Genomic DNA, 18309 nt, shown 5'->3' with positions numbered 1-18309 from the left:
TCGGTTTTCTTCTCTCAGGCTTTCTTTCATGTTTTTTTTGGTCTTAGTCTTTGGAGTTTTTGGGAAGGCCTCCTCGTCTTTCTAGAGTTCTACATTGTGTCAGGGGCCGTTGCTGTTGCGGGCACGTGAAGCCTTTTGGGAGACAGTATTCCAGACTGGGCTACTGTTTCACAACAACGTGAGCCGAGTGTTTATTAGTGGAGTCAAACTGTATGCCATGCACTGCCTGACTCACACTGGCTGGAACACAGACACAGACTACTGATTCAAACCAGTCTGCTCAGTATAAAAAATATTACCAATTGTATACTTTGGATCTTAAAATATTTAGTTTTAGAATAAAAATTACATGTAAAGCTATATATATATATATATATATATATATATATATATATAGTGATATATATATATATATATATATATATATATATATATATATATATATATATATATATATATATAGATATATATATATATATATATAGTGATATATACATATATATAAAGTACTAAATTATTCCCAGGATTCAGCTGGTGGCAAAAGGTGACCTGGTCTTTGCAGTAAAAGCCCTCAGACTTTGGAACAATAAGTCCACTGAGAGTCGACAGGCTGCATCTGTAACATTTTAGATTATGAATATAATTAATTGTGCAGCATTACACTTAATGTAAGGTCCTGGAGTAAAGCCACTGTGTGCCTGAAGTGCTACATCACACTGGACATACTGAGAGGGCTACTGCCGACTACTGCCAGCCTCAACTAAAACGGCCATGTAATAGAGAAGGAAGGAAGGAGGGAGATCTGAGTGCTGATCAAACTTGGTATACAGTACTGTTACTATACATGTGTATATCTTTGTGTTCGTGACAGAAACTCCCAGAGGGCAACCTGAGAGATCTACTGGTTGGCTACCGCAGAAAGACGCAGTATTAAAAGAGCGAGCGAGAGAGCGAGCGAGAGAGAGAGAGAGACCACCATGAGCCTATTTCTGGCTCAGCTTTGACCTACAAACCCAGATGAGGGAGGGTTGAGCAACAAGGAGACTAGAACCGAGGCTTCTCAGGTAACACACACACACAAACCTGGCCATCTGTTTGTAAGCCTCCTCTGCCACGGCGAAGATATGCGGGTCCATGTCTCCCATGTTCTGACCGCTGTACGCATTGATGATGTCTGTGCCGTAGATAGGCAGCGGCTCATACGGGTTGATGGCCACCAGAACGATTCCTACGGCACAGAGGGAACGTATGAGCTCACCTGCAACTGAACTGATCCGCATCAAACAGGTGACAAACTGAAACGCGTCTCTCCAAACTGAGAGGGTAGGAGTTATATCATGTACAGTATCTACTGGAAAATTGAAATTCTACAGATTGTAAAATGTTTTCATGTTTTTTTGAATCACACAGTTGTGTAGCAGACATATGACTTAACTCTCTTTCCCCACATGATCGCCTCTTGACTTCACATTACCATTCCTTAAAGTGGAAAGTGGAACTGTTTTCGCCTACCACAGTAAGTGTAGATGAGCTTGGAGTCGACGAAGCGGACTTTGAGGTTGTGCAGCACGGCCGGCTCGTGGAGGTAGCTGAGTGCTGTGAGGTCATTCTCGCCCACCAGGATGTCGGGGTTTCGCAGGTAAGGCAGGTTCTTCGTCTTGGGGTCCAGTTTGTGCTCAACATTCTGAAGACGAACAGGAAAGCAGAGCAAAACAGGAGAGTTATAACACATTATGTGATGAGCAAAGCACATTACAACACTGTGAATTCATTCATTTAAATTAGAGGTTTTTTGATTTCATGATTTTTACCAACACCTGACAGCAACTAAAGATTCAAGTACTTTCAGTGGTCACGGTATAAATACAACACGACTGTAAATTACATTTTCTCAAAACAAGCATTAGTCATCCTTACTATGCCAAATGACTACATTCTAGGTTTATAACCACCAAATAATGAGAGAGAAACATGTCTTTTTATATCACTAAAGGTCACTATCAGCCAGTATTTCATGCATGTTATCAAAAACATCATGAGACAGACTTCTGATTTGGAGCGGCTCTGGAGCAAAACCACCATTCGCTCTAAGCTGTATTTATTAATCTTGTTTCCAGTTTGTTCCCCTCCCTCTGCGTGGAAACATTTAATATTTGTATACCCCTATTAAGTAGATCTCTTTCTGATGCTTGTTTTATTAGTACGGTTGATTCTGTTACAGGAAGTCGTTTAGCAAATCGGGAATGAATTAGATAGATTGAGTGATGTTATTTTGATCATCTTCAACAGCAGCTATCTACCAAACACACAGAGAGCACAGCTCCATCAGGGCTGCACGATCATCTAAACCTGTTGTTTTAGCAACTTAAATTATCTGTAAAAAAAGCCAGAACCTGAAACATACAGGGACCAAGTTGATGATGCTAGCTACCGTTACATATGATCAAGTGACTAAATTATAAGGAGCAATATGGCAAATGGTCTTACCAGTAGCATGCTTTCATTAAGAGGAGTACTATGTGCTAGGAGCTGTTTGTAGTATTAAATGTACAGCTACACATTTTAAATGCACCTTGGGGGCATCTTTGCAAGCAGGTCTCATTTGTGGAAAGTGCTAATGCTAAAACCAATAACCACTAATGAGACCCGGCACTTTGAAATGTCTTTGAGGCAGAGAGACAGACGATGAAACAAAGAGAGCTGAGAGGAGAAAAAAAACCAACATAAAGAGGGAGAGACTGATTCGTCCCCACCCTACACCTCCATTCATCCTCACCGTTCCATCCTCCAGCATGAGCTGCAGGGAGACGTCGCCATTTTTGTAGTCCTTATTTAGCTCGGCAGACTTCCACACCTCCTCTGCATCAGGGATCCACACCCGAGCACACTGAAAGAAAGAAAATAGCAAAGACAAGTTAGATAAATACGAGTTATAGCATTTGAGGAATACAAATTATGCCAATTATTTGAAAATACCACATTTTTAAACTTCAGAGTTTTCCCTGTTCGATAAAGCCCCTTCACCTGGGTCTGACGGGACACTTTTATGTGTACTTCCTTTCTACTAATTGTTAAAACAGTGTGAGCTCAGAGGAAACACTGAGGTCTATGTCTCCACAGTCATGAGCTCATGGCCCGTAAAGGTCAGCTCAGTTACGAGAACTCCTAACTCCTAGAGCTCCTAACCGCTGAGGAATGCAGTTGTGGATATTGTGTGGTCATACTGTAATTGACACGCACACACACACACACACACACACACACACACACACACACAGAGTTCACTTTAAAACTGTTTCAGGCCTTACAGACTTGTGACTGGGGGCAATCAGCTGATTACAGACATGTGGAAAAACGGTGATGAACACTGGCAGTCACATGGCTGAGCGCTTGTACCCCCCCCCCCCCACACACACACACACACACACACACACACACACACACACACACACACACACACACACACAGAGAAGCCTTTTACATTGTAAAGATGTAGGAGTTTACTGGATGACTGTGCAGTGAATTGGAGATTTGAACCACACTGAGACGTTAAAAACACAGACAGGCCCACATGTGTGTGAACAGAGGTTGTTTTTCTTTCAGTAAATTGGATTTTACGTTAGGGAGAAAGATGAGAGGAAATTAAATTAAGAGGTTCAACATAACAGATTCTGATGGGGTTTGTATTCCAGTGGCATGCGTTCGTTATTGACATTGATGTGTTAGTTTTGTGTTGAATCCATCAGTATGTGTAAATGACTCAACGGCGTAAGTGTGAAAATCATAAAAAGAAATGAAAAAAGGGCAGATTAAATATACTCCTCATCTTTTTGTCTTCATTAAAGCATTACTCTGGTCAGAGTAGAAAGATTATCAAATAATCATAACGGGATTTAAACTAAAACCTTTTACGCGTTATTATCTCAACATGAATGAGGATTTTCTCTTTGCTGAGACTAATTTATTTCAAATTCTAGTGAGTTATGGACACACACTGACAGTGAACTACTGAGACAGAAGTATCTGAAGGACACTTCTGATGCTTTCCGGAAGTTCAACATCGATTTCACGGCTTCTTTAGGCTTCGTTAACCGCTGATGGTGGTTCAACAGACGCAGGAGAGAAGGATTGTAGAAAGCACAATTCGGTCTGCTTCTTAACTACCACTCATCTGAATCATGACGGCATGGTCACACAAACTCTCCCCTGTCCGTCTCTCACTCTTCGTTCTGATAAGAGTGTTGGGGTGAAATAGCAGCTAAAGTCTATCTGAGAACAAAGACGTTTTATAATAAAATGTTTCGTCCTTTTTTTTTTCATGCTGAGCTCCAGCAGCACCATCACCAAGCCCCCAGGTTGTCCCAATGTTTTTCTTCCTCTCTCTAATCCTTTTCTCTCTCCACCTCTGCAGGAAGACCACACTGTGAGACCAGTGTGGTTAAGTAGTGCGCCGTGTGGTTTAGGTTTGCCTCAAAAGAAGCAATGCCATCTGTGCGAGTGAGGCCAAAGTTAATAAAAAACACCCAACCACAATCTGAAAAATGGAAAAAATAAATGAGGGGATAAGGAACTACACAGGGAGTACACAATAAATAAAATTACCAAACGCACGCGTTGTTCAAACCACCGCCAGGCCACTGTTTGTTTAGTCACTACAAACCCCTGCTGTGATGCCAATCATTGTTCAAACCAGCAGATATGTATTTTAAATGGTTGTGGGGTTCCCAAATTTTCTAAAGATGTAAAATATGTCAGTTTAAACCTCAGGAAAATATACCGTACAGCTACTTTAAGGGGAGACAAAACACAGGGAAACTGCTTATGACTCTTCCCATTCCAACGTTTCATTATCGGTTTCACCTTTTTGGTCCCCACAGGACACCATCCTGCTGCCTGCCTCCTAGCAACAGAGAATGAGAGAAAGAGAGAGAGAGAGAGAGAGAGAGAGAGAGAGAGAGAGAGAGAGAGAGAGAGAGAGACACACACACACAGAGAGAGAGAGAGAGAGAGAGAGAGAGAGAGAGAGAGAGAGAGAGAGAGAGAGAGAGACATAGACAGAGAGAGACAGAGAGACAGAGAGAGACAAAGCAAGAGAGACAGAGACAGAGAGAGATATACATAGAGAGAGAGAGACAGAAAGAGAGACATAGACAGAGAGAGACAGAGAGAGACAGAGTATGAGGGGATAGGCTAAAAATAGCAACAGCGCGTTTTGAGCAGCATCACACCTCACAGAGACATCACTGCACTGCTGAGCACACTTCCTGATCCTCACACACACACACACACACACACACACACACACACACACACACACACACACACACACACACACACACACACACACACACACACACACACACACACACACACATGTTTCACATGTCAGTAGGTGTCAGGCATGTTTATCCAGAATTAGTTAACGGTGAAATATGCTGCCAATCTGCACATTTCCTGCTGGACCAAAACACAAACATGTGTGCGTGTGTGTGTGTGTGTGTGTGTGTGTACCTGATTATGGGGACGAAAAGACAGAAATATAATGCAGTTGCAGAGGCTAGGAATCATATTTATAGACCAACAAATTCCCCTGGGTTCAAAAAACAGAGGATAGATGAAGGATGAAACTCAAACACACACACACACACTGGCAGACATTTACATGTTTCAAGGACATTATCATTCACAATGAAACACAAGCTGGAAAAGAGAAGCGTCTGAGAGCTGCAGAGAGAGATTGTGATGAGTCAGAGTGCAGCCTTATGGAGGGACGGGTGATGGTCCGGCTCGTGAGTTATGGGCGGCAGACGAAGAGGAGAGAGAAAGAGGACCAAAGACGTCAGAGCATCTGTGACATCAGACATCACATGACTAAAGTGTCTCTGCATTGAGCTCGCCCCACATATGCCGCATGCATAGGTGTGCATACACTGTCTATGAAGTGCTAAATGTGTTTGTGGATCTGTAGTGGCCTGTTTCCTGTTCTTTACCTCAGGGTCACACTGATGCCAGGGTCACATGCTTTCAATGTGATAACTGTGTGCTTCTTTTAAATGTGCAAAAAGCAGAAAAGGGTTCAGAGCTCAAGAAAGAGAGCAGTCAAAAAAGTCAACAATACGAGTTGTATTATGTACAACAGATCAGAATAACACTATGGAGAGGATGCATGCAAACAATGCAGAACGCTCTTCTTCCATCTGCATCCAGTCAGTAACAGATGCTCTCATTTCAAATGAATGGTGGCATCTTCAATGTATTCAGTGTGATCCCGCCCTGAGCATACGTTTAATTGCTTTTTCTTTCATTCCAGTCCTTTAAAGATCCAGTCAAGGGAGGTCTGATTTGGTTGTTACACTAGATTAAAGAGGTTCAACATATGGTTGAGGGATTCACAAGAGACAGATTAATAAAGAAAGGACAGAATCTCCGCTGCAGTGGTCGAGATATTCTGACTTTTAGTCCTTTAGTCTGGGACAAGCTCTGAAAAAACTGGATCCTACATTTCCCATAAAGCAACTTGATACATCTTTTGTAAGACCTCTGTCTGAAACAGTGATATGATAGTATAATATCTTCTGTCAAAATGCAGAATAATAGAGCAATTACTTGATACGAAAGGAAATTTAAAAAAATAAACAAACATTTGATGGATTATATTAGAGTACAAATCTGATGTAGCAACACCATTGCTCTAGTTGCAGTGTACTGTATTTTCTTGACGCATCAAGTATTTCATGACTAGTCTACACTTTCCCTCACAGTGGTTAGCAGTAGGGAAAGGCTGCTCTTGAAGCTAATCCTGGTTTAACTGAGACAAAGGATCATGACCTGATTAGGCTAACAAACACCGGCTAATCTTACTCCAGTCAACGACACCGAGATGTCATTACATGTCCCGACCCACAGACAGAAAACATAAGTATGAATCTGTTGACATTAATAAAAGACACTAGATTAAGCCCATTCCATCCAAAATGTAAAGATGGTCGTAATCTCTAAATAATGAAGAAAGGTTTAAGATGCGTTGAGAGTCTTATTCGTTTCAACAGTAAATCTAAAACCTCCTTTTTCTCTTGATTTTACTGCAACACCACTGCAAGGACATTAGGTCACAGAGATTGGGAGAGTGTGTGTGTGTGTGTGTGTACAAGTACTGTGTGTGTGTGTGTGTGTGTGTGTGTGTGTGTGTGTGTGTGTGTGTTAGTGGTGTAGGGCTGTAACGACGGGGGCGGGGCCTCCATGACAAGTGGTTACAAATCTGCACAAAGTCAACAGCAGATTATAGAGGCTTCCCCTCGCTAATACTCTGAGTTTTCACTCTTGGGTTGAAGTCACTCTGGCCTGCGATGACTCCTCTGAACCCTCCCACGCTTCTCTGCTGCTCACACTTACATTGAAAAGGGCCTAAATGAACACCTATCGGACCACTCGCATGGAAAGAATTTCAAATTTCAACCTGTTATTGGTGATTTCAGCAAGATTATCTACGTAGCTTCCTCCAATAAAATGACACTCCTCTGCTCTGTGGTGAAATAAGCTTGTTCTTTCAACTTTAAAAGACGATATCATAAGAACGACTAAAGTAGAAATAGATTAAAACGTGAAAAAACATTTTAGAACACGGTCCGGCAGAGACAACCTCCTAGACGGCTGCAGAGGTATGCGAAAAAAGTGTTTTGCTCACATATTCTCAGTAAAGCCGTCAATGGAAGTCCCAGACTGCAGAGGCCTCGTCACATGATGCCACTCATGTGAGAATCTGCTGTTTTTCTGCTCAGCTGGGCAGACGCAGCGTGAAGCCAAGATACAGAGACCTCATAGCTGCTGGAGAGACACTGTGCTAGTTTCACTAAAACCAGTTGAGTTCCCTAATTAGAGTTACAACTAGCGTACAAATGTCCATCGGCTGCCAAAGATCAGGGTATCTTACTAAGAAGCTGTGATGATGCCCAGTGTCTAATCTCATTAGTGTAGTCAGCGCTGACTCCTGGAGTACTGTAGTTCTCTTCTATATGAGTATCACACTGTGCTTCTTCTTTTAAACCACCATGTGTCTGTCAATTAGGAAAAGATACACAGATAATAAAATGAAGAATAAGCCATGCTAAGATAACCAGCGCTTCAGAGAGAATATTGCTGCTACGTACAACATGCTACAGCAAACAGCTACATTATTTACATGGCCTGTAGATCTAGGGGACACCAACGTGCTCCTTGATTTTCATTCAGCAGGAGAACATATTGCTTCTTCATCTAGTCAGCTAGGTTGTGTCCCGGGCTGTAAGCCCAGATATGCTATCTTCAAAAGTTAGGACAATACAGCCAGTGATTTTGATCTGAAACAAAGATTAGCAGCTCAGGCGAAAATCTGAGTTGCTGCTACTGTGGAGTTATTACTGTCCGGCCAATTTCTGTGACATAACTTTTTTTTCTTCTGCAGAACAAGGGTGTGTCAGAAGATCCATGTTGTACATTAAAGAGGTAACATAGCAGATTCAAGCCCAGAACTCAAAGATCACTTATCAAATGACCACATGCTAAAAATAGAAAGACGCTTCTCCTTCAACCGATCAGATCATTTAATTTGACTTAAAGTCCATCTCCTGTCACAGTTTAACTAGATTTGGTTTGGCTAAACCTCTACTTAATGAGGGATGAAAATTGAAAGCTCAAAAGAAGCAAAAACTTACTTTGACAAACATATACTCCAATTCCCGGTTCATCTTGTCTCTTTATCGAGTCTCTAGCTCATGCTGTGGGTCTGCTGGTTCTCTGGATGCCTCCAGCCACACTGTGACGATCGAGCACCAGAGCTCCAGAGCTCACTGGAGGATGAAACCGTCCCAGTGTGTGTCGGCCGACACGAGCAGCGTTCACCGATGTCGGATGATTGGCCGTCCCTGTTGTCTTTCAAAAGTCACGGCTTCCTTTTCTCGATCACATGAGTTGGGAGGCAGACGGCCCGGCGGGTCGGAGCCAGAATAACATTGAGGTGGTTCCAAAACAACAACTGTCCGACGGACGAGCAGTGAACCTCTGACTTGTTTGTGAAAGTGTCCTCTTGTTTGAGAGGAGCAACAATTTACTAAACATCCAAACATTAATCCAAACTGAAGTTTCCAAACCTAATATGTGTCTGTGTCGTCTAACAATGACACATTTCATTTACTTTTGAATACCGGTTGACAGAGTGCTGAAAAAAAGACACTCAAAGTTTGTTCCTAAAATCATTACAAGAAAGCACACAACAGTCATAATCACTGTTTCGGCTACAGACATGCAGCCCCTTCTCGGTGCATCTGCCCTCGATGACTACATGCCAGAGCATATACAACATGATGGCACAATTACTTTAACCAGGTTATCTCAGTAATCTAATGCACATGCTCTCAAATAGAGCTGGGAAGGAACAAAATAAACCACTGACATCAGATCATGTCACATTTGGCCACCTGATGCAGTTGAGGGAACACAAAAGGATGACCGTCCTTTTCTATGACGTAACTGCTATGCTATAATATAAATGTATGTAACACAGGTTAGTCATCTGTCATCCTGAGAGACACATGGATGTTTGTACCAAATGTCATGGCAATCCATGCAATAGTTGTGCAGATATTTGTGTCTGGACCAAAGCGGAGAACCCACCGTCCTATCAACTGGTAATTACCCCATGCAGTCCTGCTGATGTGCAATTAAATGTACACTAAAGCACAGAAAAACCACTGCTGTGCTGCTACCCTGTGGGTTGAAACAGTCAAGCATGCTGTGCTTTTGGAAACACCCCAACAAGTGATGTAACAGTAGGTGTTTTCCTTCCCCATCAGCTGCTCATGACAACACATCACTCCCTCACATCACTGAGTGGCCGTGTGGCCGTAGGTGCAACATGCTACAAGGTTTCAACCCACCGCTGTCTTCTGACCCACATGAATCAGTCCCGATGAACCCCGACATCTCCCGTTGCTGCACCACGGGCGGCTCTTTTAGGTTAGGATGCTGTCAGCGTGACTGAAACATCGCACCAACACTGGGATGCACTTTCCTGTGAGTGTGAGTCAGACGTCTATCTTTCGTTTGCTGCAGCACTTCAAGTGTGGAACAGCTTACTGACAATTTAGCCTTTTGCCAGCTTGACAAATGAATGATGACATGTGTACCAGTGTGTGTGTGTGTGTGTGTGTGTGTGTGTGTGTGTGTGTGTGTGTGTGTGTGTGAGAGAGTGTGTGTGAGAGAGTTGAAGAGGCAAAAACTCGATGCAGTTTGTCACATACTGTCTTATCAAAGAGGTCTAGAGTGACCTGAAAGCACCACTCACTGCAATGAATATACAAACAGCATATGAATGATTCCTGCTTTATGGATAACTGGAGGCGATATTGTAGATTTTACTGATCAGATACCCAAAGATCTTAATGCAATGAAGGTAATTCTCATACAATACAACAACAACATAATTTAAATGTGCCTGTATTGTAAGACAGCCATGCTCATGGGGAAGAAATCTTTATAGTATTAATGCGACTTGGATTAATCTATGATTCTCACCCCTCCCTCTCTTCAGTGTCTCCTCAAGTAATAGTAGAGCAACAAAACAGCTCTCTGGCATTCAAAAGGTGCTAAATGTGAGTTTGGTAGAATATCTATTGCCTCTAAATGGCTCTCGAAATTGGGACAGCTGAGCCGGCGGCTAGGAGCTAACAGCGCTAACAGTTCAAACGACAGCAAAAGTGCTAACAGTGATTACCTGAGGGGGAACCAGAGGGTGGGTGCAACACTTAACAATGTCCGGACTGCAATCAGTGGCAACACATATTTATACGACTTTTACATTCATCTTGTTGTGAAAAAGGAGAGGTGATAGTGTTCTTCTCAGTTTAGGTTCATGAAGCTGAGTCTAGTCATTCTAAAAATACAGTTTATGCATTTGTTGGTACAGCGAAGCAGTATGTATTTCTGAAAGTCTAGGTTGTGTGTTGAATAGCCTTTCCATCTCTGAGTCACCTAATGGAGCCTCACTTCTATTTCCATGAGAACATCCACCCTCTCTTCCAGCTCTGCTTTTAGTTACGCAGCACTGTTTCATTCACATTCACCACCTCCTGCTAGTTTTCGTCCCGATTTGTTTCACTTACTTTATTTGGTTCAGACTGAATAAACCTCATTTAAAAAAAACACTGACTTGTTATTGGCAATACAAGTTTACAACTGTAGCGTCGTCCTTCTCCTCCAACCCACAAAAGCTGGCCTCCCCTCTCTTCTGTCTGTACGGTCCAACAGGACCCAAATGTAGTTTGGAGCAGAATCTGATGCCATCGTGTGTATTTGTATGTGAATCTGATGCCATCGTGTGTATTTGTATGTGCTTGTTTGCGCACGTTAACCAAGCAGCTCCCACTCAATAAGCTTCTATAAGGCCGAGTCGTACGCACAAAGGGCAGAGTGTTTCCATCCCTGTGTTGGGAAAGTAAATCACAGAGAGGGGTCTGACTTCTAAAACACACTTGACCATTCAAAGCTCAATCTAACTTTGTGTTTACCGGCCACACTGACACCTACATCCAAAGTTAACCCCCACTCCTTTGCAATTAAACCCAGTTAACACCATTTAATGAGCCAAATGCTGCTGGCAGAGGGAGCTAATTGAGCAGCTTCAGTCAAAATCTACTTGCATTTTGTTGATGGCTGGTTTAAGTTTTAACCTGGGTGCTATTTAACCAGACCCAGCACAGGGAGTGAAAGCAGGAAACAACCTTTAGGCTATTTATCTTAGATTTATAGTCTAATAATCTGACGCCATACTGCATGTTTTATATGTTCTTCTTTCATTTAAAGTTACCACCATCACTTTCTGTGGCAAAAAATCGAACTTGTTTGCAGGGAGGACACTCTGTACCAAAAAGTTTCTCGAGTAATCAATTACTTGTTTGGTCTATAACAAGTCACATTTTTTTTTTTTTAAGAAATTTTTAAAAAGCCTATTACAAGTTCCTTAAGTCCATGATGATGTCACCAAATGTTGTCTGACAAACAATCCAAAAACAAAACACATTAAATTTACTAATTAAGAGGACTAAGAAAATGAGCAAATATTCACCTTTAAGAAGCTGGAACCAGTGATTGTTTGCTTTGCTTTGGAAAATGACTTACGGTCAATTTTTCTGTCGATCAATAAATAGAGTAATCAAATAATTTCAGCAATGAAAACGAAAACAAAAAGACATCTTTTTCATGATCACAAATCAGTTTCAGCACCTCGAGGAGCCAGCAGGGACTCAAACCTTTCACCAGGGTTCAAATCTGTGTCATCTGGTTCAAGAGGTTGACCACTTGTCTTAAACGCACTTAAAACAACGGAGGCGGGAAAACACAACACTTGAGATCCAACTGGAAGTAGAGTGTTTAAGAATACAAATACACTGCAGTGCTGCTGTTAAGAACATATTTTAAAAAAGGAATAGTCATCATCATCATCATCATCACCATCACCACACACACACTGTTTCCTCACCACCACCTTATTCAAGCTGAACACACCAGCTGTCAAAGTAGGGGGATGGGTGACTCATCTCCTCCTCCCTCCTCGCGCACTTTCTTATTTGGGTTTTACATTTGCAATGTTAGAAACACAGCAGCAGCAGCAGCACTTGTGACCTTGTGAGAGTCATGTATTCTCACCAGTGAGCATCTGGGGCTGTGCAGTTACAGGGAGGCGTTCAGGGGCCTCCACTAGTCCACACATCCTGGATGCTAAAAAGGATGCTAATACTGTCCGGATGCGGCGCTCATCGCAGCATCTTAGCTGGTACCCAACCTAGCAGGACTCGGCTCACACCCAAAGAGCACCGGGTCAATAAAACCAGAGACACGCACCAACCATCGATAGAAAACACGAAAACAATGCTGTGAAGATACAAGGTTGATGTAGAGGCGAATGTTATGGTTTAACATCGTTAAAAAGCAGAGCCTCCATGATGGCTGGCACCGCCTTTGCATCACCCCAGCCCCCCGAGCCTCCAGTGGGGGATGATTTACAATAAAAAAACAAGAAGAAGAAGATAGTAGAAGTAGAAGTAGAAGAAGATATCTTGGGGGAAATGACAAACGTAATAATACAGTTGATTTCGTATTATGCATGAAAAGGACGAGCGTGGGGAGAAAACGACTGTCTTTTTGTCAGCTGCACCCATTTCAGCATTACACTGACATCTATATTTAAACACCCGAGCAACATTCTCACTGAATGTCAGACCAGCATGTTTTGTGTGGTCTCAACATCCTTTTTCATTCATTTAAAAACCGCCACCGAGCCCGCTATTAAAAACACTTTGTATTTCGTAGCGAAAATCAAACTGTCAGCACGTTTCTTGAGAGAACATCCTGGACATTTGAAGACACTTAGCATGAAGCTAAAACCTACGAACTGTGACATGTATTTAGCCGACATGCTAGCCTCCAGCTACACAGCGTTTCATATAAATATACACTTGTTTTACCTTTGTGTACAGCTCCGACGCTGCCATGGCGGGGACTCACGCGCTATGTCCTTTCTCCAATCTGGGCTAAAAGTCCCCGCGCTGCATGGGACTCGTTGTGTATTTATGTACCGGTAAGAAATCCTTTTTTTTATGCTGCTGCTGCTGCTGCAGGGACTCAAGGGGAAGATGTGTCTCTCATCGCCATGATAACCTGGAAAGCTTGAGGCTGCTGAGGTTTCGGTGTCTCACTTTGCATTCTGGGTACAATGGATGAAATGATTCAGCCAAACAGAGAGGGCTGCTGCTGCCGCGTGGGAAACTGCGCCCCCTGGTGGTGACGAGTTAATAATACATCAACAACAACAACAAAAAACGCTAAAAAATGTAGTTCCAAAAAATATGGATAGAAAGGACAACTTTATATGATGTTTTTGACTTTTCCTTTTGCTTTAGCATAGCTAAATATCAATATCAATCACGTTTCAACTGTAAATACACTGTGTTTTATGAGGCTCTACCTTCTGAAGTAAACACAATGTTACTTTTAACTGTAAGTTAGTATCAATCAATACATTTCTGATTATTTCAGGGATATTATTTCAGTATTAATATGAAGATAGTATTATCCTAAAAATACAAATGTTATGCAATACGTGTACATGCTGGGATAGTTGTATATACAGATTTGTTAACTTAATGTATAATGTGTTTGATTTCCTAAAGCAAAATGTTGGTAAAACTTTAAGCAAAGAAAAAGAAAATGCAATAAGTGCCTGATTCACAGAATTTTGGGTAAATGGGTAAAATGCAGGAAAACCTTGCAGTAAGATGCAACTGGAATGTTATTGCAAAAGGCTTATTATATTCAGTTTCTGAAATTTTATTTTCTTGGTGCAAGCACTGGCATTTAATTATAAAAGGGAAAGTATAAAATCTAAATGTAAAAGTTCTCCATTCTTGAAGTGTCACTGTCTGATGCTTGATTGCCTCTGTCTGGAGTTCACATGATTTTTTGCACCCTTTTGTTGACATCTACTTTACTGATGGCCAAAGAAATGGTAAATTTATCTCAGAATAAAAATGTAACATGATCATTAAAACGTGGAAAAGACAAGGATGAAGAAAAACAGGCACGGGTTTCCAAGTGAATTTTGGGAAACCCATTAATATTAATAATGAAAACAGTTTGTGGTCCAGTGTCTGCATTAATTAGCCAATTAGACCATACGTCCTAAAATATCAAAAAGTTAACGTAACACGCACGACACAGCAATTAAACATTTGTGCAAAACTATTTTATTTACAAAACAAAATGGCACAAAGTGACAGCAGCCATATACATGCAGAAGCTCAGACTGATGTAGTGCTAGCTTCAATTTACCGCATCACAGATAAACTTCATCCAGTCAGTAAGCATTATACAGGGCCATGGACATTTTAAAGATAAAACTACTTCAACTCGTGGGTATAGAAGAATTTTCCCAAGTCTGAACATGATTAATAACAGCATTTGTTCCCAGGGCCAAGAGCTGCTCCCAGTACGTTTTTTCAAATGTAGTCTCCTCACACAACATACAGGACGCAAATCCCTGCTGATAGAAATTTAGCTTTACGGTCCCATACACCCCTCTACCTCATATTCTAGCATGTTACATTTCCATTCATGACAACCTGAAACCAGAAATGTTGACCTAAGGAGAGGACTGTGTCATCATCTCAACTGAAATGAATGGCACACCATAAATTCAGTGCAAGCATTCAACACTTGCAGTTCAGACTGAAGCAACATTTCCTTTTCTTTCACTCTTCAAAGTTTCAAGATGTCTTGAAAGCATCATCCACATGCCACCCACTGCTTTTACTCCGCACCTGATCGTTTTAGCTAAAATGGAGCTCAGAGTTTCACCTTCGGGAGCCCTGCATCACACGTGGCTCCATATCACACTCTGGCCTTCGCTGTGTGGTCCTTTAGTACAGCTTCCTCCCATGGTTCATAAGCAAAGTGTTAACAAAACCGAGCTTGGCCTCTGCACTGGATTACCATATTCATTGGGTAACAAGCATATTGACAGCATAATTTAGAATAAGGGCATACAGTGAGTGATAAAAATCTGATGTAAAACATTCTAAAAGGCTGACATCTGCCCCTGTGCCAAACAAAAAGAAATATATATATATATATATATATATATATATACACACACACATACATACATACATACACACACACACACACACACTTCCAGACTGAGGGATCCTGATGACCAGAGTAAAGCCCTCTAACCATTCGAGGCGCAGCTTCCGCTGCTCGCCCCTCTCTTCAGCCAGTAAACACCGTGGTATCAGTCGTCCTCAAGCCGTACAGAAGTGTCACAATCCATACTTGAATGTCCCGTCTTTCAGTGTATCTCAAATGGAAGTAAAGAGAAAATTAAAAAGGAACATGGAAAAGTAAGAAGACAGAGAGTGAGCAGTCATTTTGGAGAAGAAGCAAGGGAAGGCAACACAGATAGGAGGAAGTGGGGGCGGGGCCAGATGGGGGGGAACTAAAATAAACAGGATTTGAAGGAATCAGCTCGGCAGTTCGCTGGCGCTAGGTGTGGGCTCCTGTTGGGGAGGGTCAGGTACTGTGAGGGGTGGGAGAGGTAATGCTACAGCTCTGAGACTTGAGTAGAACGGGTAAAAGCCGGGAGGCGCTGCAGGGGCTGTCGAGGCTGTGTGCATCAGCCTGCCAGTTTACTGGCCACCAGAGAGGGTTTCCTCTGGGGCAGGTCCTGGGGGGTGGGGATGTGGTCCCCTGTGATCTCGGTCTTCTCCGGCGCAGCTGTCGGCAACTGCTTGTTCTTTATCTTGGCTTTGGCCATGTTGTAGTCGCCAGAGTCAAAGTACTTTTGCTGTAGAGAGACAGAAGATTCATACATGAACTGCATTGCAAGGATAAAATAAATTGCATCTTCAACACACAACGAGTTTGCTTAATTTTGATAGAATATTTTTTTTTTGCAGACAAACACAAGATATAACTCACCCCCTTCTGGAGGCGTTTGCGAAGCAGGTCGGAGCCCCCAGGTTTGTTTCCTAAATTTGGGTACCTGGACTTCAGTTTAGCCTCTTCCGACTTCTCAGGATTGATCATCTTGTCCTGAACCTCCTGAAAACAAAGCAGAATCATTAGGCATCGGACAACAAGAGAGCATTCACCAGGTGTCCCCAGGCTCCCACTGAAACGTCCGTCAGCTGGTATAGAGATAGTCTGGCTCCATGTCAAACCTTTGACTAATAGAGTAAAGTAAACATTTACTAAAACATAGTTAACATGTCTGGATAAAACCTACGCAACCTATAACTATATTGACCTAACAGTTGTCTTTAGAGGTTCAAACCACTGCGTTTTTATTGGGATCTGCTGTTCACGTCAAAACAAGATACAATCCAGTGTATCTTCGACAGCGCCCTCACAAACAAGTCACTGTAGAGCTAACCTGTACAGTGGGTTGGACCATCGGATTGGGCAACAATATAACCGTCAGTTTGTTGTTCGTTAGAGATGGGACGACTAGCTAGGTAGCAAGTTAGCAGCACGCAACACTGCGGAAACTAAGGTTGAAATGGAAGATTCCGTTACTGTAATTAGGCTTCAAGGCATAGTACATCAATCTGTTGTGTTTAACTAAAATGACACTAGCAGTTGAGCTAACTGTTAACGCTACCTACTGTTTAGTGTGACTGTATTTGTGAATGTCATGACAGTTAGCTTGGCGGCTAGCATTAGCTTAGCGGCACCTCTGACATTCACACAAACCATCCGAAACATTCGTTGTATTGGCGACCGAAACCGCAGGCCACGTAACGTTAACTGGTGACATTAAACCACATGTTATGAAATTTGACAAATAAGAGTAACAATTATACCCCAGGGCTCAGTAGTGTTACGTTAGCTGGCTTCGGTTGACATGTCAACAATAACGAGCGCGGGGCGAAGAAGCTAAGCTATAAAAATGTAACGTTATCTGTAAACAAAGTCAGTGCTGCACACGTTACCTTTTCGTCCACCGGTGTCTCCTCGGTCGTCTGTCTTTCTTCATTATTTTCCGACATCTTTGTATTTTCGTGATCTCAGACGAGAGCCTGTTGGACAAGTGATCTACAAATCCTCTGCTGTGACTTTCAGTGTACCCACACGAGACCTGCTGCCGACTGCCGAGCGCGCACTCCCGCACAAAAAAAAAGTACTACGTCACATGCGGAGACACCATGCGCGTCCACGTTTGGGCACTCCTGCCTCCTCCCATAGTGCTGGGATCGGATTTGCATTGCGTAACATACCGATCAGCTGTTAGACCCATGTGCTGCAGCACAAATCCAGATTTCAGCCAAATAATCCTCAGATTTGGAGCATGATAAATGCTGCACTGGCGAACATGGTGTAGTGCATTTTATGTGTCAATATTATGTCTTCATGCAGTGCGTTTAGAGACTGAAATATGCGGTAGCTCTGCTCACATTGCGCTCGATTACAGGTGAATTTAGCAACACGGCATAGATGTGTGAAACAAACACGTTCGGGTCAACAGCAGACCCACAGTCTGACTTTGTCACCATTAAAAAAAAAGCACAAATCCAGTGAGACTGTGCATTTTATAGACTAGTGGCTCACAGTGAGCGGCCGCCATATTAACTGACCACCACAGACTGTGTCAGCAGTATACTCTGAGCAGACTACTGTCAGCTGTTGCAGATTGCTGTGTGTCTTATGTGAAATAGTGCAGCTTGAATGCAGCACTATTTAGGTCAGGGAATGTCAATATTGTGCTACACAGACTCTACTATT

General features: G+C 42.4%; 2 protein-coding genes across 3 annotated transcripts in view; both read right to left on the bottom strand.

The window, feature by feature from the left end:
• Window positions 1-13730, bottom strand: part of myo5aa (myosin VAa) — a 46625-nt gene extending 32895 nt beyond the window's left edge. For both annotated transcript variants that reach the window (XM_068730187.1, XM_068730186.1), the window contains exons 1-4: window positions 13497-13730; window positions 2777-2887; window positions 1513-1684; window positions 1084-1228 (exon numbers count right to left, since the gene is read on the bottom strand). In XM_068730187.1, coding sequence (XP_068586288.1) covers window positions 1084-1228; window positions 1513-1684; window positions 2777-2887; window positions 13497-13523 — 455 coding nt within the window. In that variant the 5' untranslated portion in view covers window positions 13524-13730. The remainder of the gene's footprint in view (window positions 1-1083; window positions 1229-1512; window positions 1685-2776; window positions 2888-13496) is intronic.
• Window positions 13731-14751: 1021 nt separating this feature from the next.
• On the bottom strand, window positions 14752-17685 carry arpp19a (cAMP-regulated phosphoprotein 19a). Its single transcript, XM_068730992.1, has 3 exons — window positions 17520-17685; window positions 16507-16629; window positions 14752-16372 (listed from the first exon to the last, which is right to left on the bottom strand). The coding sequence occupies exons 1-3, from the start codon at window positions 17574-17576 to the stop codon at window positions 16202-16204; spliced, it is 351 nt and encodes a 116-aa protein (XP_068587093.1). The 5' UTR covers window positions 17577-17685; the 3' UTR covers window positions 14752-16201.
• Window positions 17686-18309: the final 624 nt, after the last annotated feature.

Source organism: Cebidichthys violaceus, unplaced genomic scaffold, assembly GCF_023349555.1.
Source record: "Cebidichthys violaceus isolate CVI_PGR_0920_01 unplaced genomic scaffold, fCebVio1.0.p SCAF_5, whole genome shotgun sequence".
Classification (NCBI taxonomy): Eukaryota; Metazoa; Chordata; class Actinopteri; order Perciformes; family Stichaeidae; genus Cebidichthys; species Cebidichthys violaceus.
This window is presented reverse-complemented; position numbering and strand designations above follow the sequence as displayed.

Bases quoted from the DNA above. Each gene is read 5' to 3' on its own strand.
- arpp19a (XM_068730992.1), bottom strand. From the start codon at position 17,576: ATGTCGGAAAATAATGAAGAAAGACAGACGACCGAGGAGACACCGGTG. The intron at 16,630-17,519 runs GTAACGTGTGCA...CTTTGTTTTCAG, and splicing joins AGACACCGGTGGACGAAAAG to GAGGTTCAGGACAAGATGAT. The intron at 16,373-16,506 runs GTGAGTTATATC...GTCTCTCTACAG, and splicing joins GCAAACGCCTCCAGAAGGGG to CAAAAGTACTTTGACTCTGG.